Below are 25416 nucleotides of genomic sequence, written 5' to 3' on the forward strand. Positions count from 1 at the left end.
ACCTCCAACTCTTGGGCTCAAGCAATCCTCTTGCCTCAGTTTTTCTATTTTTAGTAGAGACAGGGTCGCACTTTTGCTCAGGCTGGTCTCAAACTCCTAAGTTCAAGCAGTCCACCTGCCTGGGCCTCCCAGAGTGCTAGGATTACAGGTGTGACCCACCACACAGGTGCGCATGGCTGGAATTTGCTTTTTTTGTTAGAAAAAGGCTCCCTTCACTTGGCCTTGGGTAGTTAATTCATCTCATTGCATTTAAGAAACTAGGAAGAGGGCAGCACCTGTGGCTCAACAGATAGGGTGCCAGCTCCATATGCCAGAGGTGGCGGGTTCAAACCCAGCCTGGGCCAAAAGCTGCAAAAAAAAAAACTAGGAAGAAGCCTGGGCACAGTAATTCTCTTCTATAATCCTAACACTAGGAGGCAGAGGCTGCAGGAGGACTGTTTGAGCCCAGGATTCAAGACCAGCCTAAACAACATAAAGACAATGAGACCTACAAAACAATTTTTAAAAATTAGCTAGATGTGGTGGCATTCACCTGTAGTCCTACCTATTTGGGAGGCTGAGGCAAGAGATCGCCAGAGCCTGGGAGTTTGAGGTTGTGGTGAGCTACGTCTATGCTCTAGCCCAGGTAACAGCAAGACCCTGTGTCAAACAAACAAAAAAAACCCCAAAAAGTCACTGTTCCCCTCAAGGTAATCTACCCCTTCAGGTCTCAGTAACCACTACCTACCTCCCTTTGTCATCTCAGGACTAAGGCAGTTGTTAGCCTCCAGTTACTGACCTATTCCTTCCTTACCCATACCTTTTTAAAATGGCCCTTCATAGCCAGGTGTTGTGGCGGGCACCTGTAGTCCCAGCTACCTGAGAGGCTGAGGCAAGAGAATTGCTTAAGCCCAAGAGTTTGAGGTTGCTGTGAGCTGTGACGCCACAGCACTCTACTGAGGGTGACATAGTGAGACTCTGTCTCAAAAAAAAAAAAAACGGATCTTCAAAGGCCAGTGTGGTGTCCCACGCCTTTGAAAGGCTAAGGTGGGAGGATTGCTTGAACTCAGGAGTTCAAGGCCAGTCTGAGCAAGAGCTCCCCCATTTCTGCTAAAAATAGAAAAATTAGCTGGGCGTTGTTGAGGACACCTGTAGTCTCAGCTAGTCAGGAGGCTAAGGCAAGAGGATCACTTGATGCCACACCACTCTACCCAGGTAATGGAGTGAGACTGTCTCAAAAAAAAAAAAAAAAAAAATGGACCTGGCTCAGCGCCTGTGGCTCAAGTAGCTAAGGCGCCAGCTACATACACCTGAGCTGGAGGGTTCGAATCCAGCCCAGGCCCGCCAAACAACAATGATGGCTGCAACCAAAAAATAACCGGGCATTGTGGCAGGCGCTTGTAGTCCCAGCTACTTGGGTGGCAGAGGCAGGAGAATTGCTTGAGCCCAGGAGTTGGAGGTTGGTGTGAGCTGTGATGCCACAGCACTCTACCCAGGGCAATAGCTTGAAGCTCTGTCTCAAAAAAAAAAAAGACCTTCATTGTCTGGTCGTCATGGAGTGATGTTTACAACTAATTGATCACAGTCAGTTACAGATTCCTCTGTTCCTTCTTCACTACCACTGCTTCACTTAACTAATGTTAAAAAATAAATGAATGGCGGCGCCCGTAGCTCAGTGGGGAGGGCGCCAGCCACATACACAGAGGCTGGAGGATTCAAACCCGGCCCAGGTTTATGCGGCCGGCGCCCTAAACACTGTGCTGTGGGTGCCGAGCCCTAGAGCAAAGTTTTTATTTGTCACAATCACAAGGAATAAAGGGCAAAACTAGGAATAAGTTCAGTGTTTTCAGCAAATCTTTCTCAGTCTCCCGCCGAGGTAACTCAGGTAGCAAACTGGGAAAGGGATTAGTGCTGCTTCCTTAGCTGCAGGGCTCGGTATGAGCCCCCAGGCCGAGCCAGAGGGAGAACGTTAGTCTGAGTGCTCAGACTGGATGGTACCCAGGCCAAGCGCAGGCGAAAACCCGACCTGTAAACCCGCACGTGAGGTCACAGCCAGTGCGAGGTCTTAAGAGTTCTCAGCTCAAGGGAGGTAGGCGGAGCAGGTGGCCCCGTTCGCCTATCCCATTGACTCCCGGGGTAATGGACAAACATCTTGCAGCCCCAGCCCTAGCAATCCCGGATCCAGGCTGGGATGAGGCTGAAAGGCGCAGCCTGGGAGGGTGCGCATGCGCGTGAGGAATCACACTCTCCAGGGCCCTCCTGTTCCCTGAACCCGGCTGCTCCCTCAGCATCTTCTGGGACCAATCCTTGCCCAGTATGGCTGAATCCTTTGCAGTTTTTTAGCAGCCCACCTCTCAAGCGACTCAAAATCTTCCAGTCAATGCTTCTGAGGACAAGATTTCCTGATTTGAAGTTTCTATCACTTACCCTGCAGCTTCATTTTATTTCTCAAAGTAATTCCCTCCCAGGCAGGGCGCTGTGGGTCATACCTGGAATCCTAGCACTCTGGGAGGCCCAGGCCGGTGGATGGCCTGAGCTCACAGGTTCGAGACCAGCCTGAGCAAGAGCGAGACCCCCGTCTCTAAATACAGCTCGGCACCTGGATTCCCAGCTACTCCGGAGGCTGAAGCAAGAGAATCGCTTAAGCCCAAGAGTTTGAGGTTGCTGTGAACCGTGACGCCTCTATCCAGGGAGACAGCTTGAGACGTCTCAAAAATAAAATAAATAATGGCTTCGCGCCTGTGGGTCAAGCGGCTAAGGCGCCAGCCACATACACCTGAGCTGGCAGGTTGGAATCCAGCCCGGGCCCACCAAACAACAATGACGGCTGCAACCAAAAAATAGCTCGTGTTGTGGCGGGCGCCTGTAGTCCCTGCTACTTGGGAGGCTGAGGCAGGAGAATCGCTTAAGCCCAGGAGTTGGAGGTTGCTGTGAGCTGTGATGCCAAAGCACTCTACCCAGGGCGACAGCTTGAGGCTCTGTCTCAAAAAACAACAACAACAACAATAATAATAAAATAAAAAGTCCCCCTTAACCTCAATCCAGAGAAGAGCTGAGTGCCATCCCCAACCCCATCTAAACTCTCTCGTGAGTCTCCTGGGCCCCGGCCAATCCCGACACCATTTATCTGCTTGCCTCCTTCTGGAAACCTTTCCTGATTAACCCCGGTGGGACCGCAGCCACTCCAATTACCCGAGAGAGCGCGTAAGACCAGGGAGAAAGCAGAGCTTCAGGGACAAAGGCTCCCAGAGCCAGAGCGACGGTTCCCCGCCCTCCCCGCCTCCGCCGCCGCGACTCGAGGCAGGCAGCGGTTCCGGCACAGCTGTATTGGGGAGCGGAGGCTCCTACACAGTAGGAGGCGGCACGTCCCGGGCCCAGAGACAGGGAAGTCTGCACAGCGCCGCCGGGAGCCCAGGCTGTGAGGAAGCCCGGAGGGGCGAGTTAAGGCAGCTTGGCTGGAGGGAGCGGGGAGTGGGAGGCTGCCAGCTCCCTCCCCCGAAAGGCTGGCTCACCGAGGGGACGAGCTCCTCGCCTCCCACTCCTCTCTCGTCAGGACAGGGGACAGTCGACAGCCAATAAATAAACCCGAGACAAGAAGGGGTCTCAGGAGACTCTCAGAGTCCAGGAAGGCTGGAGGTGGAGTACAGAGGGGGAGGTGACCTGTCCTGGGAGAAGTGTCCGTGGCCGCCATCCAGGCAGCTCCCTTAGAGGTTGAAATGGCTGCCGCTAGGAACAGCGAGGCAGGAAGCGGGCCCGACGAGCGGCGGCTTCTCGATGTCCACCCTCTTCAGGGAGCGGTCCCGGCACCCCTGGGGCCGGCCTGGGTACAGGAGGTGCCTGCCCGGACCCCCGGAGTACCTGGAAGTGCCTCCCGAGGGAACGCGAGTGAGCAGGGCGGGGGGCGCGCGGTGCATGGGGAAGGGCACCCTCCGGCTGCCCCCCAGTCCCAGCCGGGGAGCGGAGACGGAGCGCGCCGGCCGGGCGTGGGCAGCAGGGCACGTCCCCTCCGGTGGCACGTCCAGCCTCAGGGGCGCTGCACACTCCCGGGGCAGCGGGCTAGCTGGGAAGCAGGCGGGTCCGGAGGCCGGCTCCAGGGGGCGCACCCGCGGGGCCGGCGCGGCGGGGGGCTCGGCGCCCTTCCTGGGCGGCTGTGGGCCGTGCAGGTAGCGCAGCAGTTCCTCCAGAGTGGTGACTTCCACTGCCTGCCTGGGGCAGCCGGGGGGAGGTGGCCTCACCAGCACGCGGGGTGCAGGGCCGCCCACCGTGCGGCCCGGGCCCGAGCCCTCCTTGGCGTTGTTTCCATTCTGGTTCCACTCCCAGGGACCCCCTGCGATGCGGAGGTGCTTGACTGGCAGCTCCGGGGTGGACTCCGGGGTGGGCAGGCAGGCCAGCTCTGGCGGGGGCGCGCCCTCAGCGGGAGGCAGAAAGGTGGTGTAGAGCTGGGGCGACGATACGTCTCCGTCCTTCGATGGTGGTGGGAGCTCTGGGCCCCCACCATGCAGCCGGGCCAAGCTACGGAGGGAGAGAGGGCGCGGCAGCCCCGGGGTCTCGATGTCCTTGCCCCGGTGTCGGTGGGCTCGGCGACAAGCACAGGAGACCAGGAGGCCGGAGACAGAGGCCCCCAGGGCGAAGGCCGCTGCCATACAGGCCAGGAGGAGTGGGATGGGCACCGAGCGTGAGGCCAAGGATGGGGACAGGTCCTGGCGCACGCCTGCGGTGAGAAGGACTGGGGCTCAGCCGGGGTGGTAGCTAGATGCACCACGCAGCAGTTTCCCAGGTCTGAGTTCCACTCAACTGCACCCACTTGGCCTCACTCCTACAGCCTGGCCCTCTCTCAGGATTCACTTTCCCTCACCCCTCAACACAACTCATCGCACTACAGTTCACAACATGGGTGAGAGCTTGGGCCTCTGGTGTCCCTGTCCCAGCTCTGGACCCTGTAGCCATGCCAAGAGCAAATGCCAAACTACCGGTGCTGGTGCCCGGTCAAAACAGGCATTAGTGAGCACCAAACACAGTGAGGCTTAGAATCCTCCAAGAATCAGCAGCTCCACACTCATTCCTGTCCCTCCCAGGTAGCCCCTTACCCTGAGTATGAGCTCCAAGAGTGGAAGACTGGGGCAGGAGGGGTGGGCATCACTGGGGACACTGGGGGTCCCAGGGGAAGGGCCAGGACCCAGAAGCACTGGTAACAGAGACCAAGTCATAGCCAGTGAGCTCCTGATCTCCACCCTGACACCCATCTGGGGTCCTTCCTCCCTCCTTTGGAACCCAAAAGTCCAGAATTCCAGCCCCTACTTTCCTCTGGGCCTGGAAAAGGGCTCACCATGCAGGGCTTTCTTTCCTTTCCTTGTTCAAAAACTGTTCTAGGAGTTCTACTGTGTGCCAAGCACAGAGCTATATGCTGCCTGTCTGGAGGATGTTGCTGTTTTCTGAGACTCTTAGGGTATTCAGGGTGCTGTTCTGCTGCTGCCACAGGGCACAGACAGGTGTGTGGGCTAAGCACAGGAAAGTGAGGTTGAGATAAGAGGACTCACCATAGGCAGAATCCCCGGGGCCAGACTGACTCCCAGTAGCTCCATCTATGAAGAAGGGAGAAGAAAAAGTGAAGATGGGGGTGGGCCAGGCACAGTGGCTCATGACTGTAATCCTAGCACTCTGGGAGGCCAAGGTGAGTGGATTGCCTGAGCTCATGAGTTGGACACTGGCCTGAGCAAGAGCGAAACCTTGCCTCTAAAACTAGCCAGACATTGTGGTGGGTACTTATAGTCCCAGCTACTTGGGAGGCTGAGGCAATTCTTGGCACTTGAGCCCAAGAATTTGAGGTTGCTGTGAGATAGGAGGCCACAGCACTCTACCAAGGGCAACAAACTGACTCCATTCTGTCTCAAAAAAACAAAAAACTGATGGGGGGTGACTGTGCCACAAAAGAAAAGAAAGACCAAAGCCCACACCTGGGTTGTTGTGTGTGCCATCATGGCCATGGCAGTCCTAGCTGCAGCTACATGCAGCCACCCCTTCTGTTTACCTTGGCAGTCACCGTGGACCATAGATTCCTGGTTCCCAGCCAGATCCACATCAGTCCTAGGAGAAAAGGAAGTGGCCAAGTGCAGTGGGACACTTTGTCCCCATCTCTCACTCTGGGCCTCAGGTTCCTTTCTTAGTGGTGAGGCATTTTATCCTCTGAAGATCCAGAGTTCTTAAGTGGCTCTCACTTACCCACCAGGTCTCTTGATATCCACACAGCCTCTGGAGCTGTGCCAGCCACAATATGGGTCCTGAGAGGCCAGACATCTCCTAGGGAAAACTGAGTCATGTGAGACTGGGGTCTCCTCCACTCCAGTCACATTCTATTCTGGTGCCTTGTCTATTTTCACCCTGGCTTACAGGAGGACCCCAGCCCCATATTCTTATCCCACCCACTCTAATCTCTACTCCAGGCTTTGGTTGCTGCCCATCTTCAACCATCCCTTACACTTCCCTGCCACCTCCAAGACCTATGTTTCTGTGCCCCTGGCTGGCCCAGGCAGAGGTGGGCCTCAGGCCCCTCTCACCTCTGACAGGCCCCATGCCGGCCACACCGGCTGAGAGGGAGGTAGACGATACAACCAGAGAAAGCCACAAAGAGCCTGTGACTCTCAGTGTCCAGCTCCAGCCCTATGATCTGTCGTGCTGTTTGGGCTGCCCGTTTCCCACTGCACCTAGGGTAAGGCCATAAGGAATCAGAGACGGAACAGGGGAGGCCACTATATCCCTGGTAACTTGAAGAACAGAGTGGGGAGGTACACGAGCAACTGAGCACACCCCCAAGGCATCTGAGTCTTCTCACCAAGCCTCTCTGCCCCAGAGCTCCTGCCCCTCGAAGCCAACACTGGAGTGTCCAACCCATTCCCACGTCCCCATCTGCCACATCCCACCTCGCCCCTGTTCTGCAGGGGGCCTGCCCTCCAAGGGTCTCACCGAGAGGGGCTGTAGGCATCAATCTCTTCCAATAGGATGGGTTCAGGGCCCCCAGGTTGCCCACCTGGAGGCAGCACCTTCAGCACTGTCCCATCGTTGGCACCAAGGAACATGACTGTGCTGTTATTGTGGGGACCAGCCATGCCATCCACAGCTACCTGGGTCAGTAGGGCCCTAAAAGAACAGGCCTATGGTCAGGGTGACCTGTCTTGTAGAAGCCTAAACATTTCTTTTTTTTTTTTTTTTTTTTTGGAGAGACAGAGTCTCACTTTATGGCCCTCGGTAGAGTGCCATGGCCTCACACAGCTCACAGCAACCTCCAACTCCTGGGCTTAAGCGATTCTCTTGCCTCAGCCTCCCGAGTAGCTGGGACTACAGGCACCCGCCACAATGCCTGGCTATTTTTTGGTTGCAGTTCGGCCGGGGCCAGGTTTGAACCCGTCACCCTCGGTATATGGGGCCGGTGCCTTCCCGACTGAGCCACAGGCGCCGCCGAGAAGCCTAAACATTTCAAGGAGAGCCCAGGTGTCCTGGTACCCACACCTGCACCCTACCCCCACACTCCAGGGTTCTTTTCTTAACTGTCTCCCTTCTACTTTCACTGTTCTTCCTCTGAACAGTGTGCCCTACCTTGGGAGGAGGGAGGAAGAGGACAGTAACTGAGGGCAGGAGGGTGGTGGTTAGTATTTTTTAGCTCATACCTGCTAGTGAGAGTGAGAAGAGGCTGATGGGTGGCAGCTGGCACAGCGGGGTCCAGCAGTGGGTGAGCCTTGATGAAGGTCAGAACATCATCAGGGAGGTCTCGAGAAGAAGAGAACAAGGCAGCTCCTCCTACTCCTGCACAGGACCCTGGCCTGGTGGGCATGAGAAGGGGCTGGCTTAGGGAGGTAGCCCAGGCTTAGTTCAGAAACATGCGCCCTTGCTGCTCCCAGGAATAACTGGCAGGCCTTGCCCCTCCACACAGACACCAAGGCCATTGCTACCCTGCCCCATTATAGCCTGGCAGCCCCGCTGCTAACCCAGCACAGCTCGTTCCCAAGGCCTGGGACATCTTAACCCTCCTCACAATCCCAGCTTGCGAACAGACACCTCTTGCTTCTGTCCCCACAACAGCCACCCCCATCCTGGGTACCTGGGTGAGGGGACCCTGTCCTCAGATACAGGGGTCCAGGCCCCATCCAGACTCCTCTGCTCCTTGAACTTGCCCTCAAATCCACGCTCAATATCATCCAAATAGAAGGCACAGACTGCAGACCCAGGGATGCTGAGGGAGCCAGAAAAAATGTGGGATAGGTGCTGACTGGAACACAGAACTCCCAGGAGAGAAGTGTGGCTGCCCTTTGTGCATGTTAGGAGGTAGAAGCTAAAGGGTGGGGCCGCCACTGGGTGCCATGCAAGGAGAAAAGAAGGTGGGCAGGGCACCAGACTGGCTCTGCTTAGAGCTTCCTCATCACTGCCCCTTCAGTGGTTTGAGAGGACAGTTTGGATGCTGGAGGAGGGGACAGATCAGGTCACAAAAGTCATTGACCAACCTATTGGTCTGCGTGGTGAAGACCCCAAAGAGAGCAGAGCGGCCATGAAAATTCACAGGCCCGGTCAAGGCCTGTAAGACATCAAAATAGAAGGTAGAGTCTCCAGGGACAGAGCAGTTAAGCCGCAGCTTCAGGAAGGATGTCCAATGGCGGTCCAAGGCCCGAGGTGAGCCCCCCATGTCACGTTTACAGACTCGGGCAACACGGGAGAACTGCACCTGGGGGAAGAGATGGGGGAAGATACAGTGAGAGAGAGCCCCAACACTGGCTGGGTGAAAGGAATGTGTCCAGAGACAGATGTGAAGGTCACAGCAAGTTAAAGGCATGGTGGAGTAGGTCAACTTGGGTAAAGGATGAGGGACACATGACTCAGTGGCCATAGCTCATACACAAGGGCTGGTGGGTTTGAAACCGGTCCAGGCCTGCTAAACAATGACAACTGCAACAAAAAATAGCCAGGCGGTGTGGTGGGCACCTATAGTCCCAGTTACTTGGGAGGCTGAGACAAGAGAATCGCTTAAGCCCAAGAGTTTGAGGTTGCTGTAAGCCACAACCCCACAGCACTCTACCCTGGGGGTGACAGCTTGAGAATCTGTCTCAAAAATAAGATAGAAAAACTAGCTGGGCACTGGGATGGGCGCCTATAGTTCCAGCTACTCGGGACACTGAGGCAAGAGAATCACTTAAACCCAAGAGTTTGAGATTTCTATGAGCTGTGACACGATGGCACTCTACCAAGGGCTACACAGTGAGAGTCTGTCTCAAAAAAATAAAAAAAATAAAAAAGATGAGGGACATAGCAGGATTTGGGGGTCAGAGCATGGAGGGCTATTCCAAGTGGGGGGCTGTGTTGTGAAGACTAGACCAGGAGCTTTCTTCCAACTCTGACTGGACTCTCTGGATCCAGCAGAGCCCTCAAGCTACCCACTCCTGGTGCCACATCCTTACCCTGCCCAGCCGGGCGTCCTCCACGGAGACCTCTCGGAAGAAGAAGTAGACATGGTCTCCATGCTCCAAGGCATGGACAAAGTGTGGCTCTGAGGTGGAAGTGACAGGAAAGGGTATAGAAGAGCATCTGTGCCTGCTCAGAAACTCCTGACCCCTCCCCAGCTCTCCCCATCATGTGCACACACATACGGCCACTCCACCTGCCTGCTCCCACCACAGTCCTCCCTCAGCACCTTGTCCTAAGGACAGTCTCCCTCCACCAGACCTGCCCTGACCTCGAAGCCACTTGGAGTCATACTTGGCGGAGCGGAGTGGGGGCTGAGGCCCGAGGCTTCGGTAAACTACAGCATCACTGGCCTGGAAGTCTGCGGCTGTTGCTGAGTACAGGCTTCCTTCTGCAGGGACAGGAGGATGGCGTCAGAGAGCTCAGGCATCTGTATCTGCCTCTCACACCCCTACCTAGGCCTGGCCCTGGCCCCTACACCAACCCTCCACTCAGGAGAAAGACCAAGTGGAGAGAGGAGCTAAGGCTCCCTCTAGCCACATGCCTGCTTCTTATATGACTGAGCACACCTGCAAAGATGGCCACGTTGGACTGGGTGGCATCAAAGGGGCATCGAGCCTGCCCGCTCAGCTCTTCACCCTCCTGCTGCAGCGAAGTTATCTGGGGGCAGAGGGAGGAGGTTCCTGGAACCCTCAGGGTCTTGGAGTCTGGCTCCATAGCCCAGGTCTTATGTCCCCTGGCCTCCTTCCCCAGCCCCTCCTGGATCCCTACATTCTGGGCACTCCCATTCCCTGACACCAGTTCCTGACCCCTTCCCATCAAATTGATTGCCCTTCATGGGTTCCCCCCCAGATCCCATTTTGACCCCCACCCTCTCCTTTGTACCCCATAGCTGCGGCACACGGGGCTGAATGAGTTTGTTCCACAGGCAAGGAGTGTCTGGGAGTCCCAGGGAACAAGAACACGAATGTAGTTGTAGCACTCATCCTAGAGAACCCAAAGTTCCAGGTCAGTGACAGGCTCTTTGGGACTCAGACTAGAGGCTAATAGGAAGGAAGGTTATTCCTCTTGAGCCGGTCAAAACAACGTGGGATAAAGTCCAGGGAGCTATTTGCTAGCCTTGTGGCCTTAGCTGAGCCCTGTGGCTTCTCTGAGCCTTACTTTTCCTTCTTGTGAGGCATATAAAGGAAACTGAAAATCATCAATTGCCTTTCCTTCCTATTTTCCTCTACGGCCTAGGATGAGAAAAGTGAGAAGGAAATTGGACATGGTAGAGGACCATGTGGACAAAGCCTGGAGGCAGGGTAACCCTCCTTCCCTCCAATTCTCATCCCACTCCTCACCGTCAGCTTCCCCCGGACAGCACAGTTCTCCATGTCTTGGCTCCTCCATGTTAGATACTAAAGGAGGAGGAGAAGAGGGAAAATCTTGGGGCCCTGAATCTCTCCTCATTGCAACTCCTTTTGGGTCCTTCTTCCCAGCCACTCAACCCCTGTCAGATTTCCCCCAGCCTCACCTCCATGCCTATACCACCTCTCACACAGCCCCTCACCTTGCTGGGTACCAGCCCCTCTCTTTCTTCTTCTTCAGCTTGAAGATTGAAGGAGAAAACATGATCCCTGAAGGAGCAGGTAAGGAGTCAGAGCCAAGCCAACCATTTCACCTGACCCACAGTTAGCTGTTCAGAGGCAAACAGTACAGACCTCCTGGCCCCTACCCTCCATCCCCACACCATGCGTTGGCATCTGTGCTCTGAGTCCCAGCATGTCCATGTCGCATGGCTTGTGCACCTGCGTTTGTCCCCTGCAGGAGCGGCAGTGGTCATGCAGGTCCCATGTCTGCCCAGGAGTATGCATTTCTGCCCCACAATGGTGCTACGGTCAGTTTACCGGGCAGCCACCAGCAAGGTCCGGTTCAAGGTCAGGAATTTCTGAAAGTCCAACCCAAGTTCTGCAGCCACAGCATCGTCCTCCAGGCCCCGGAACCAGGATAAAGGGGAAGAGCCTAGAGGACACAGTGAGGGTCAGCTAGGACACTACACACTCCCCAACACTCTGTTTAGCCAGAAGAAACCCCACCCATACAGGGTCTCATAGACGTACCCAAAAGCTGTTCATAAAAATTTTAAGTACTGGCTCAGCACCTGTAGCTCAGCGGCTAGGGCACCAGACACATACACTGAAGGTGGCGGGTTTGAACCCAGCCCAGGCCTGCCAAACAACAACTACAACCGAAAAATAGCCAGGCATTGTGGTGGGCGCTGTAGTCCCAGCTACTTGGGAGGCTGAGTCAAGAGAATCAATTGCTTAAGCCTAAGAGTTGGAGATTGCTGTGAGCTGTGACGACACATCACTCTACAGAGGGCAACATTGTGAGATTCTATCTAAAAAAAAAAAAGATGCATTGTCTCATTTTAATACATTTACCTATTAACCTTATGAGGTGAATACTAACATAGCTCCATTTTATAAACGAGGAGCTTGAGGCTCAAAGTCGTTAAAGAATTTGTGTAAGCAGCTCAGCACCCACAGCACCCACCCACTGGTTACAGTGCCAGCCACATACACCAACGGTGGCAGATTCAAACCTGGTCTGGGCCAGCTAAACAACTGCAACAAAAAAAATAGCCAGGCATTGGGCGGTGCCTGTGGCTCAGTCCGTAAGGCGCCGGCCCCATATACCGAGGGTGGCAGGTTCATACCCGACCCCGGCCAAACTGCAACCAAAAAATAGCCGGGCGTTGTAGCAGGTGCCTGTAGTCCCAGCTACTTGGGAGGCTGAGGCAAGAGAATCGCTTAAGCCCAGGAGTTGGAGGTTGCTATGAGCTGTGTGAGGCCATGGCACTCTACCGAGGGCCATAAAGTGAGACTCTGTCTCTACAAAAACAAACAAACAAAAAAATAGCCAGGCATTGTGGTGGGCACCTGTAGTCCCAGCTACTTGGGAGGCTGAGGCAAGAGAGTAGCTTAAGCCCGAGAGTTTGAGGTTGCTGTGAGCTGTGATGCTACAGCACTCTACCCAGGGTGACATAGTGAGACTCTGTCTAAAAAAAAAAAAAGAATTTGCATAAGCTTATTTAGCTACGAGGCAGCAGGGACCCGGTCCCTCTGCCTCCAGAACTGAGCATAGGCCCTTCTTAGACTCGCCTTAGGGTTAGTAATGTCCTTCCAGCTTAGCTTTAGGAAGTAAGATAAATTCACCATAGAGAATCGGCCTCCATTGTCACAGCAAGTAGGCAAATAGACCTGGGTTATGGGCACCAATAAGGTTTGCTCTTCTTATTTACCCCTCAACAATTACTCCCCAAAACCCAATTGCGCTTCCTCCATCTTTAAAATTACTCAAAACCCTACATATATAACAGGAACAGCAAATAAATTTTTCTTCTTAGAAAAAGTAGGTTTATGGTTTCTATCATGGCAGGACCTAGGTTTAGAGGGACGTAAGAGGTGTTGAGAACCACTGAACCAGTTCCTGACCTTCATTTCAAAGTTAAGAATAATAGCAAGCATGGCTGTGCACGGTGTGGCGGGCACCTATAATCCTAGCACTCTGGGAGGTGGAAGCAGGAGGATCTCTTAAACCCAGGAATTTGAGGTTGCTGTGAGCTAGACTGACCATGGCACTCTAGCCTGGGCAACAGAGTGAGAATCTGTCTCAAAGAAAAAAAAAAAAAAAGAATAATAGTAAACACATAAAAAACACTTACTTTGTGGGAGACTATATTCTCAGCATTTTATATGTATTAGGATGCTTTTTTTTAGATACAGGGTCTCATTATGTTGCCCAGGCTGCAGTGCAGTGGCTATTCACAGATATGATTACAGTGCACCGCAGCCTGCACTTCCTGGGCTCAAGCTATCATCCTGCCTCAGCCTCCCCAGTAGCTGGGACTTCAGGGAACTCCAGCCCAATTGGCTTAGAATATGATTACTTTGCAGATGAGGAGGCTGAGGCAGAGAAAGGTTAAATAACAAACCAAAGTCACATAGCTAGTGAGCAACTCAGCATGAATGCAAACCTCTTAAGGTTTGGTCTGGCCAATAGTCCATGTTTTTTTGGTTTGGTTTTTGTTTGTTTTTTTCTTTTGAGATGGGGCCTCACTCTATCACCCTGACTGGAATGCAATGCCATTAATGTAGCTCCTTACAATCTTGACTTCCCTCCTAACTCAGCCTCCCCAAACCAAGCAGGGGCTACAGGTATATACCACCACACCTGGCAATTTTTTTTTTTTTTTTTTTGAGACAGAGTCTCACTTTGTCATCCTCGGTAGAGTGTAGTGGCATCACAGCTTACAGCAACCTCAAACTTTTCAGTTCAAGTGATCCTCTTGCATCAGCCTCCCAAGTAGCTGGGACTACTGGCACACACCACAACGCCTGGCTATTTTTAAAGACTGGGTCTCTGGTCTTGCTCAGGCTGGTCTCAAACTCTTGAGCTCAAGGGATCTACCTGCCTCAGCTTCCCAGAGTGCTAGCACACCTGGCAAATTTTTTAAACATTTGTGTAGAGATGGGATCTTGCCATATTGTCCAGGCTGGTCTCCAATTTCTGTCTCAATCATTCCTACAGCCATGGCCTCCCAAAGTGCTGTGATTACAGGTGTGAGCCGCACCTGGCCAAGTCCATATTCTTACCACCAAACAATGCTGTTTCTAAGTGAAGAAACCAGGTCAGGGCTGAGAAACAACTGAACTGAGGTGTTAGCTCACTGTGTTTGCCCTTCTTTGAAGCTGAGAGCTTTCATGCATCTTGTCTCCCACATTAGGGGTCTGGGTCTCTAATTGCCCACAGAGCAATTAGGTAGGTTCCAGGGCACTTACCCTGTAGGTCAGAGGTCAACAGAGGGAGGGGGTCCTGGGGAAATCCAGCCCAAGTACGGGGAAGTGAGAGCAACAGCAGCAATAGCAGCAAGGGCATGAAGTGGGGGGCACGGGGCATCCTGTGCGGGGCAGCTCAGGCCCCAGGGGGTACCCCCTCACCCATATGCTGGTCCTGAAAGAGGAAAGAGAAAAGTGGGTAGGGGCCAAGTGCCCTCCACCCTTGATGCAGGCAGATTCCTCTCCTGGTCTATCCCCAAAAGACCCTGTTAGGTAGGGGAAAGAACCCTCTCTCTAGAACTGTCCGAGTCCCAGCCAGCTGTCATTGTCACTCAAGGGCCTTCCCTTTCCAACTGGCCCAAACTGGCTAAAGTGAGGCCTGTGACCCCAGGTAAGGACAGGACATACTCACCCCCCTCCCATCCTTCTCACTCAGCCTTTCCTCCTCTCTCCTGACCAGGTCTGGGACATTCAGTAGTTGACACCTCCTGGCCCCCCTCTTGCTAACCCCTTCTCAGCTATAATTAGACACCGAAGCCTTAAATTATAAATAGTGTCTCCTTGGCACTGGGAGGAGAAAGAGGGCACCATGTCTGCCTCACCCTCCCTTGCAGACCCCCATAGCATCCTAGGAGCAATGCAGGCACTGGGCCCAGTGCTACATGGCTGCCACTGTCCTCTCTAGAACTGAGGAAGATAGGGTCAAGGGGGACAGACTAGGGGTCACTGTCCAGGTCTAAACTCCTCCTTCAGGGCCCCTTCCTACTGCTAGGGAAGAGGCTGGGCAGGGAGAGGAGTTGGAGGAGGGGGACTGTCTTAGCCAAAAATGAATCTGCATCAAAGCCAGATCAGAGGCTAAATTTAGCTCTGGCTGCAGCTGTTCCCCTAGACCCACTGGGCCCCCTCCCAATCTCTCCAGCCCCCTGCTCCCTCCCTGGCTCCTAAGGACTGGTGCACCCCTTTAAGGAAGTAGAGATAAAAGGGACTAATGAGGTGAAAGGGCTAAATGTGCCTCTCTTTCCCTTCATTCCCTCATCAGGTTGCCTCTGAAATTGAAATATAAATAATTCAATGACAAGCTGGCAACTGTAACCTAAAGTCCAAGAAAAGGTGAATATGATGGAAAGGATGGTGAGACAGGCCTCTTTCCCAGTCATCAACCTCCCCCAGCCCAGCTGACCCTGGCTAGGCCCCACAGTGGGAGGTACACACCTTGCATTCTCCTGAAATTGAAGTGAAGGGCAGAGTAGGTTCCAGAAATCAGGTCAGGAAGGGTGAGAAGCCTTTATTTTCATGAACAAATAACTACCCTTCGCTATTCCTTACTTGCCCATCCATCAATGTCCCCTACAAGAGAGACCCTGGCCTTCCAAGCCTAATCCCCTTCTATCTCCCCAACAATTCCACTCTTTGAGCCAGGACCCAAGCATCCCCTCACCCCCAATCCAGTGTCTCCAGTGGGGAGGCTGACGTCAGGTGAAGTCCCAAGAGAGCTGGAGGAGGGGAAGGGGTAGGTACATCTAATGATGACCCGCCTTCCCCAGGGGCAGAGGAGTCAAGATAGCTAACTAACGACCCTCCCGTTCAAAGGCTGGGGCATGCTCCCTCCCCCACTTTTGTGTTTCCAGATGCTGATGCCCCCAGAGGAAGAGAAAGGGACACAGCTTGTCTTCTATCCTCCCTAACCCCCGCCCCCAAGTTGCCCTGAGCAACTGGTATCTTCACCCTGGAAACAACTTTGGTCTCTGCCAAGTGGGGAAACTAGCCAGACCCTCTTTCCTGCTCCCTGGCCATGCCTGCTTTCATCCCCTGTCCTCAGGAGGTACTGCTCTTCCCTTACCTGGGAAGGTGACTCTTGTGGGGATTTGAGAGGGATGGAAGACCTCTGACCTGATGGAAGATGGGACAAAAGGAAAGCAGAGACTGATTTACATGCACCTTCCTCACCACACCCCTTAAGAGTAAATGTGAAAATTCAGGAAGTCTATTGAGGCTAAGATATAGGAGATGACACTATAGAAGGGGGGGTTGCTGGTGACATTTAGTTGGATTACAAAGGTGCTGTCATGCCCAGAGGTGTGACGGCAGGGGATGAAGATGGCCCCTAGCCAGAAACTCCTGGAACTTCAGGGCCAGCCCTTGGCAAAAGGGGTAACTGGAAGAGTTTGTGGGGCCTGATGACCACTCCCATGTCAAAACCCTCAGATTCCAACAGCCTTCCTAGCAAGAGCTCACTAGGGAGGGACAATAGAGACTAATTTGCATCTCATTTACATGCTCTTCATTTCCAGGCAAAATGCTCTGATAGCAAACACACACACACACCCCGCCCCTTCCTTCCAGCAGGCCCTACCTCCCACCAACCCAATCTCTTTTCACATGCACACACACACACACTTTCAGCTGCATTAGTCTAGCGCCTAAAAATACGCGGTTGGCCTTTGCATTGGCCTTATAGGCTCAACTACAATACATTTTTAAGAGGGTTTCCCATTGCTGATTTGGAGGAACAGCATCTGGGCAGCTCCCAGCCAACCCCTGGCCTGGAGAAAGGTTTACTCTGCCCTGGAGGAATCCCAACTGCTTCATACGCCCCATCTGAAGCAAATGCGAGAGATCTGGCCGACTGTCTCTTGTTTCTAGATCCTCCCCTTGCTGGGAAGAGGAAACAGCGTTTTTCTCTCCTCTTGTCCCCTGTAGCCACCTCTGGGGAGTGGCCGGGGTCATAGAGCCTTAGCGGAGATGGAGAAGAGACAGAGAAGGGGAAACTGGGCTAGGGACAATAGCAGGAAGCTTTGGGCTAGTCGCCGGCTCCAATCCACCTTCCTCGGGAGCAGGGGCACGCCAAGAAGCCTGGCGGAGCCGGCGCGTTCCTTCTCCAAGCAAGACCTTTCTCCTACCCCTGGTTCACCCAGGCTTGGTACCTACTCTCCCTCCTAAGCAATTCCCAATGAGGCTCATCCAGGTGCTTAGAACGTCGCAAGAGGTGGGCCTGGGGCCAAGGGATCGAAGTGTCTCCCCCTCACTGGATCTGGGGCTGTGAGGAGGGGCGGGTAGCAGAGTCTGGGCCGGGACCGGGTCCCACAGCCACGTTAGCGGGAGGAGGGGCTGGAGGGGCCTGCAGGCTCAGACGGAGTGGGGATGGGAGCGGGGGTTGGGGAGTTGAGGCGGGTCTCGCAGTGCAGGGAAACCCGGCCAGAGGCTGAGAACAGACGAGGGCGGGCCCGAGGCCCGCGCTGCGCGGGGTCCGTGGGCGCGGGAGGCAGCAGCCGGCTCTGATCTCCTCCCCGGGGGACTCAGTCTAACAAAGCCCCCGGCCGAGCGGACCGGAAGAAGGAGATGGGTGCTGGGACCGAGGCTGTTGGGGGAGTCCTTTCCCTGATTCTGTGCCAAGCCGACCCCAGGTCCGCTTGCGTAAGGACTGAGGTGTAACCGTGACACCAAAGTCCAAAATGAGGCGCCCCCTTAGCATCCCCGCGGGGGTCCAGAGGTAGCTCTCCGCGGGCTTCAGAGCCTTAATTTCCCTGCGAGGGAAGCAAGGGGCCAGGTTTTCCACCTTCCCTACGGTGCGCGCTTCAAATAATCCCCGTTCCCTCTCCCCATTACAGCGGGACGCGACTCTGAGAAAGCCCAGTTGACAAGGTGCCCATACCCTCCGAACTACAGTGCAGCGATGGGGCCCAACCACCGTCCCTCCTCCCCACCTGCACCCTAACTTCGCTGACCCTCTCCGCCAGCCCGGCGTCCAGAGCGCCGGCACCCCACCGGGTCCCTCCAGCACTTGGGAAGGTCGCCACAGTCTGCGCGCCCGGGTCCCTCCTCACCTCAAGCAGCCCCACCCCTCCCCGAGTACTTGCTCCGGGATCGCGGTCAGCGTGACAGAGACCGCATCGGGCGGCCGGCGGCCACGCGCCTCGTGGACTTGGCAGTCCGTGGTTGGGGCTCAGGAAGATGCGACGAGCGACCGAATTGAATGGCTCTCGGATTTTAGCTTCGGGGCGCTGTCGGGTCCGGAGAGCCCCAAGTCCAAATCGCAACCCAGACTCCCGCCGCGGATTCGCGCAGGAAAACAATGCGAACGCCTGGAGCTCCGGACTCGGCCCCAGCCGCCCCGCCCGCCGCCCCACCGGACTCACCCCCCGCCAGCAGCTGGCTAGCGGGAACTAGCCCCGCCCCCTGAGATCGGCGAGACCACGCCTCTCGCCACTTCTCCGCCAATAGTGCTGCCCGGGGGCGGGGCGCCAGACCCACAGTCCACCCCGAGGGCCAGGACAGGAGGGTGAGCTGAAAGCCATAGGCCCGCGCGAGACCGACAAACCCACGGAGAGTCGCCGACACCCATACAGGAGAAGAGACACGCATAGAGACAGAGACAAGCTGACACGGGAGAGACTGCGGAGAAATCCCACAAGAGGAAGGAGCAGAAGCTGGCTTACGAGCGACAGGAAACCTGGGGGCCTCGGAGGGGCCAGGCTGTTGGAGCCTACGCCATTCTCGCTCCCTTTCCTCCTCCTCAGTGGCTTTGGCTACCCTGGTCCCTGGGAACTCTCCAGTCGCTCCCTTACTCTACCCCAACCCTCCATATGCTTTTTATTTTTACATCCACCTCCTCTTTCTGCCCAAGTGATTTCCTTGGTTTGTTCTGATCCCAATAATAAGGCCTCGAATGCATTTGAGGGCTTGAGGCCTGGGAAAGAAAAGTCGCTCCCGTTTTAAAGGGGAGAGGGAAGGTGGCACCTGTGGCAGTCAGTAAGGCACCGGCCCCATATACCGAGGGTGGCAGGTTCAAACCCAGCCCCAGCTGAAGTGCAACAAAAAAATAGCTGGGCGTTGTGGCGGGCGCCTGTAGTCCCAGCTACTCGGGAGGCTGAGGCAAGAGAATCGCTTAAGCTCAAGAGTTGGAGGTTGCTGTGAGCTGTGTGATGCCACGGCACTCTACCGAGAGCCATAAAGTGAAACCCTGTCTCTATAAATAAATAGAGAGGGAAAGGGGATTATTTGAAGGAGGTTTTCCTTTCCCCCATCATCTTCTCCCCTCCCACCTCTACAGTTAAAGTGGGATGGGCTATGGACACTATGCCAGGAACTATGAAGTCAGGGAGCCAGGGTAATAGGCAGTGAGGCTGTTGGTCAGTGGAAGAGGACAGGTAAGAAGGGCTGAAGCATTGACTCAGAATCACACAGAGGAGCAACATGGAGACCCAAAAAAGAGAGAAAGTAACCATCTGCCCTAACCCCACAGAGCCTTTCTGCTCCCACAGACACAGGGTCACTGACACATGTCCCATCTTTCCTCCGAGGACTCTGGACATCCCTCCAAACAGCAGAATTGATCCTTTTCCATCCTCACCCTCATAAAGACTATTTGATTCTGGGAATGTCAGTGAGGAGGAAGAATGAGGTCACTTCAGACAGTACTGTCTGGCTGCCACCTTGGTATTGCTTGTTAGGATTCTTCCCTATGTGGGGGTGGGACAAAAGATAGGGAAGTGGGTGGCCTGGGAGACATAGTTTTATCTGAGTGAGCACTTCCACTCACATTTTAGTCTCTGGACTAGAGGAAAGTGGGGGCAGGTTTGCTACTGGTAGGACAGCCTTAACTGGACTGAGATCAAAGTGGGTAGCATCATGCACAGGGCTAAGCCCCACAATGAGTAAGCAAGAAACAGAAATACACATAAACATACACATGTGCACACACACTGAGTGACAGATACAGATTTAAGGACAGATGAACCAGTAAGATAAACAGGATCAGAAACACTGGAACTGGCCAGGTTCCATTGGTAGTTCATGCCAGTAATCCTAGCACTCTGGGAGGCCAAGGCAGGAGTATCGCTTGAGCTCAGGCATTCAAGACCAGCCTGAGCAAGAGCGAGACCTTGCCTCTACTAACAATAGAAAAACCAGCCAGGTGTTCTGGTGGGCATCTGTAGTCCCAGCTACTGGGGAGGCTGAGGCAAGAGGATTGCTTGAGCCCAGGAGTTTGAGGTTGCCATGAGCTATGCCACCACAGTACTCTATGCAGGGCTACAGAGTAAGACTGTTTCTAAATAAATAAAATTAAATTAAATTAAAGAAATGATATAACAATACCTACACACGATTAGTTGCTGAGAGATCATGGGTCCAAGGCAATTTAGCAAACAGTTGGGGTTGATTTAAAGGCTGGAAAGAAGTTCTGGGGAAGACACCACCTAAATACAGAAGATACCAAAAAATGTATACACATCATAAAAAAACTTCATTAAAATTGTAATACTCAATGTACACTAACAAAATTTGTTGTCTTATATATTGTGTCTCCTGTGAGTGCATAAGTCAAATATGACTAATTACACCCCTATATACAGACACTAAGAGGTTAAAAGAAATCACTCCAGGCAGTGCCCATAGCTCAGTGGGTAAGCCACCAGCCACATACACCATAGCTGGCGGGTTCAAATCTGGCCTGGGCCTGCTAAACAATGACAACTACAACAAAAAAATAGCTGGGCATTGTGGTGGGCGCCTATAGTCCCAACTACTTGGGAGGCTGAGGCAAGAGAATCGCTTAAGCCCAAGAATTTAAGGTTGCTGTGAGCTGGGACACCATAGCACTATACCCATGGTGACTGCTTAAGACTCTGTCTCAAAATAAATAAATATGTAAATAAAATAAAATAAAAAATAAATCACCGTGGCTCCTAGCATAGGGTTTAGGTACCCAACTATCTGCTCATTGAATAGATTAGTAAATAGTGATTACGATATAATTCATTTAAAGTGTTAGAACTGGGTGGCGCCTGTAGCTCAAGCAGCTAAGGCACCAGCCACATACACCAGAGCTAGCAGGTTCAAATCCAGCCCGGGCCTGCCAAACAATGACAACTACAACCAAAAAATAGCCAGGCATTGTGGCGGGCACCTGTAGTCCCAGCTACTCAGGAGGCTGAGGCAAGAGAATCACTTCAGCCCAGGAGTTGGAGGTTGCTGTGAGCTGTGACGCCACAGCACTCTACTGAGGGCGATAGCTTGAGGCTGAGGCTCTGTCTCAAAAAAAAAAAGTGTTGGAGCCAAGCTCAAATCTAAACTCAATCCAACAAGTATTAAACACTTACTTCAGACACATTGTACTGTGCAGTCCACTGTGGGATCCAGTCCCAGTCTTTGAGCAAATGATCATCTATTTGATTTAAAATAAGATTTACAGGCCAGGTGCCCATAGCTCAGTGGTTAGGGGGCCGGCCACATGCATCGGGGTTGGTGGGTTCGAACCTGGCTGGGCCTGCTAAACAAACAAAAAAATAGCTAGCCATTGTGGCTGGTGTCTGTAGTCCCAGCTACTAGGTAGGCTGAGGCAAGAGAATCGCTTGAGCCCAAGAGGTTTTGTTTGTTTTTTTTTTTTTTTTTTGTAGAGACAGAGTCTTACTTTATGGCCCTCGGTAGAGTGCCGTGGCCTCACACAGCTCACAGCAACCTCCAACTCCTGGGCTTAAGCGATTCTCTTGCCTCAGCCTCCCGAGCAGCTGGGACTACAGGCGCCTGCCACAACGCCCGGCTATCTTTTGGTTGCAGTTTGGCCGGGGCTGGGTTTGAACCCGCCACCCTCGGCATATGGGGCCAGCGCCCTACTGACTGAGCCACAGGCGCCGCCCTGTTTTTTTTTTTTTTAATGTTTTATTTATTTATTTATTTTGCAGGTTTTGGTCGGGGCGGGTTTGAACTCGCCACCTCCAGTATATGGGGCCAGCGCCCTACTCTTTTGAGTCACAGGCGCCCCCTGTATTTTTTTTTTTTTTTTTAAGAGACAGAGTCTCACTTTGTTGCCCTTCGTAGAGTGCTGTGGCGTCACACCTCATAGCAACCTCCAGCTCTTGGGCTTAGGTGATTCTCTTGCCTTAGCTTACCGAAGCTGGGACCACAGGCACCGGCCATAACGTCCCGCTATTTTTTTGTTGCAGTTTGGCCAGGGCGGGTTCGAACCCTCCACCCTCAATATATGGGGCTGGCACCCTACTCACTGAGCCACAGGTGCTGCCCAAGCCCAAGAGTTTGAAGTTGCTGTGAGCTATGACATTACCTCACTCTTCAGAGAGCAACAAAGTGAGACTGTCTCAATAAAAAAATAAAAATAAAAAATAAAATAAATGAGATTTACATATACTAAATAATTAAAAAGCAATACTGGCTCGGTGCCTGTGGCTCAGTGAGTAGGGTGCTGGCTACATACATTGAGGCTGGCATATTTGAACCCGGCCCAGGCCTGCTAAACAATAATGACAACTGCAACCAAAAAATAGCTGGGGTTTGTGGTGGATGCCTGTAGTCCCAGCCTCTTGGGAGGCTGAGGCAAGGGAATTACTTAAGCCCAAGAGTTTGAGGTTGCTGTGAGCTGTGATGCCACAGCACTCTACTGAGGACGACACAGTGAGACACTGTCTCAAAAATAAATAAATAAAAAGCCATACTAAGTCTCAAAATGTTACACTGAACATAAATTCCTAAATGTAAAGAAAAAAATATGCTCCATAATGACTGCAGAAAAAGATGTTAGATACGTTTTATCATGGAAGAGGAGAAAAAGTAGGTAGGTGTGGGAGTTGGCTTGATACAAAAGAAAGAAGAAAATGTTCCAAAGAAGGATACAACTTGGGTGGTGCCTGTAGTTCAGTGAGTTAGGGCACCAGCCCCATATACCAAGGGTGGCAGGTTCAAACCTGGCCCCAGACAAACTGCAACAAAAAATAGCTGGGTGTTGTGGTGGGCAGTGGGCATCTGTAGTCCCAGCTACTTGGGAGGCTGAAGCAAGAGAATTGCCTAAGCCCAAGAGCTGGAGGTTGTTGTGATGCCAATGCCATAGCACTCTGCCAAGGGTGACAAAGTGAGACACGGTCTCTAAGAAAAAAAAAAAAAATTCCAAATTTTCTCTTGATCTTTGTCTGGATTTAGTTGTCACTCAATTTTATTCTTCTTTTCATAGCTATGCTTCTAGAGTTGCCTATACTTGCTATGTCCATTTTCACGATTTTTTTTTTTTTTTGAGACAGAGTCTCACTGTCACCCAAGGTAGAGTGCCCTGGCATTACAGCTCACAGCAACCTCAAACTCCTGGGCATAAGCAATTCTTTGTCCCAGCCTCCCAAGTAGCTGGGACTATAGGAGGCCACCACAATGCCCGGCTATTTTTTGGTTGTAGCTGTCATTGGTGTTTGGCAGGCCCAGGCTGGGTTCAAACCCACCACCTCCAGTGTATGTGGCTGGTTGCCCTCAGCAAATAAATAAATATATATATATAATTATTTTTTTTTAGACAGAGTCTCACTATGGCACCCTCCATAGAGTGCTGTAGCATCACAGCTCACAGCAACCTCTAACTCCTGGGCTTAAGCGATTCTCCAGCCTCAGGCTCCTGAGTAGCTGGGACTACAGACACTGGCCACAATGCCCAGCCATTTTTTTGGTTACAGTTGTCATTGTTGTTCAGAAGGCCTGGGCTGGGCTCGAACCCAGCAGCTCCAGTGCATGTGGCTGGCGCCCTACTCACTGAGCTATGGGCACTGAGCCAAATACATATATATTTTTTTCCTTTTCTTTTTTTTTTTAGAGACAGAGTTTCACTTTGTCACCCTCGGTAGAGTGCCATGGCGTCACATCTCACAGCAACCTCCAGCTCTGGGGCTTAGGTGATTCTCTTGCCTCAGCCTCCCTAGTAGCTAGGACTACAGGTGCCCACCATAATGCCCGGCTATTTTTTGGTTGCAGCCATCAGTGTTTGGCATGCCGGGATGGATTGGAACCTGCCAGCTCAGGTGTATGTGGCTAGTGCCCTAGCTGCTTGAGCCACAGGCGCTGAGCTGAAATATATATATTTTTAATAAATAAATAGCTTCAGTACTATTAATATGGTCATTCTCAGCCTTCTCTAACCTCTCACTTAATTTTTTTTGTGTTTGTTTTTTGAGACAGTCACTTTGATGCACTGGCTAGAGTACTAAGGCATCATCATAACTCACAGCAACCTCAAACTCTTGGGCTCAAGAGATCCTCTTGGGCTCAGTGCCTGTAGTTCAGCACCTAGGGTGCCAGCCACATACACTGGAGCTGGCAGGTTCATATTCAGCCCAGGCCCGCCAAACAACAATGACAACTACAACCAAAAAATAGCTGGGCATTGTGGTGGGTGCCTGTAGTCCCAGCTACTTGGAAGACTGGGGCAAGAGAATCACTTAAGCCCAAGAGTTTGAGTTTGCTGTGAGATGTGTGCCATGGCACTCTACCAAGGGTGACATAGTGAGATTTTGTCTAAAAAAAAAAAAAGAGATCCTCTTGCCTCACCCTCCTGAGTAGCTGGGACTACAGGCACCCACCATAACACTTGGCTATTCTGTTTGTAATAGAGACAGGGTCTCACTCTTGCTCAGGCTAGACTCTTGGTCAGGCTGGTCTCAAACTCCTGAGCTCAACCAATCCACCCAACTCAGCCTCCTAGAGTGCTAGAATTATAGGCGAGAGCCACCACACCTGGCTCCTTAAATGTTGATGTTGCCCAGATCATGTCCTTAGACACATCTCACTCTATCTGTTCCTTGGTCAAGACCAGCAGTTCTCAACCTGTGCATCACCACCCACAGGAACTGTATTAAAGGGTTGCGGCATGAGGAAGGTTGAGAACCACTGGTCAAGACAATCAACATCAACAGTTATAATAGGCTCAGCACCCGTAGATCAATGGTTAGGATGCTGGTCACATACACTGAGGAGGGCAGGTTTGAATCCAGCCCTGGCCTGCTAAACAACAATTACAACTGCAACAACAACAACAACAAAAAAAATAGACAGATGTTGAGGTGAGTGCCTGTAGTCACAGCTACTTGGGAAGCTGAGGCAAGAGAATCACTTGAGCCCAAGAGTTTGAGGTTGCTGTGAGCTATGATACTACAGCACTCTACCGAGGGTGACAAACTAAGACACCGTCTCAAAAAAAACAAAACAACAACAACAAAACAATTATAATAGGCTACAACCTATTACAGGTGGTGGCTCACTCCTGTAATCCTAGCACTCTGGGAGGTCGAGGCAAATGGATTGCTTGAGCTCACAGATTCCAGACCAGCCTGAGCAAGAGCAAGACTCCATCTCTAAAAATAGCCGGGCTTATGACAGGCACCTGTAGTCCCAGCTAGTCAGG

The 25416-nt window shown here is 52.7% G+C and overlaps 1 protein-coding gene across 11 annotated transcripts in view; it reads right to left on the bottom strand.

Moving 5' to 3' along the window:
* The window catches only part of SEMA6C (semaphorin 6C), a 314549-nt gene extending 294239 nt beyond the window's left edge, over window positions 1-20310 (bottom strand). The window contains exons 1-19 of one of the 11 annotated variants that reach the window (XR_008380071.1): window positions 18104-20309; window positions 16087-16136; window positions 14250-14421; window positions 11313-11427; window positions 10976-11042; window positions 10767-10823; window positions 10309-10410; window positions 9993-10083; window positions 9695-9814; window positions 9420-9508; window positions 8472-8689; window positions 8072-8203; window positions 7641-7793; window positions 6940-7113; window positions 6534-6680; window positions 6199-6276; window positions 6008-6063; window positions 5517-5561; window positions 2972-4690 (exon numbers count right to left, since the gene is read on the bottom strand). Coding sequence is in view for 1 of the 11 variants with exons in the window: in XM_053590702.1 (XP_053446677.1) it covers window positions 3684-4690; window positions 5517-5561; window positions 6008-6063; window positions 6199-6276; window positions 6534-6680; window positions 6940-7113; window positions 7641-7793; window positions 8072-8203; window positions 8472-8689; window positions 9420-9508; window positions 9695-9814; window positions 9993-10083; window positions 10309-10410; window positions 10767-10823; window positions 10976-11042; window positions 11313-11427; window positions 14250-14367 (2769 nt within the window). In the remaining 10 variants the exon portion in view is untranslated. Of the gene's footprint in view, window positions 1-1835; window positions 4691-5516; window positions 5562-6007; window positions 6064-6198; window positions 6277-6533; window positions 6681-6939; window positions 7114-7640; window positions 7794-8071; window positions 8204-8471; window positions 8690-9419; window positions 9509-9694; window positions 9815-9992; window positions 10084-10308; window positions 10411-10766; window positions 10824-10975; window positions 11043-11312; window positions 11428-14249 lie in introns of those variants that run through there. The other 10 variants (XR_008380073.1, XR_008380070.1, XR_008380074.1 and 7 more) reach the window with 10 other exon arrangements.
* Between the last annotated feature and the right edge of the window lie 5106 nt (window positions 20311-25416).

This window comes from Nycticebus coucang, chromosome 5 (assembly GCF_027406575.1).
Source record: "Nycticebus coucang isolate mNycCou1 chromosome 5, mNycCou1.pri, whole genome shotgun sequence".
NCBI lineage: Eukaryota > Metazoa > Chordata > Mammalia > Primates > Lorisidae > Nycticebus > Nycticebus coucang.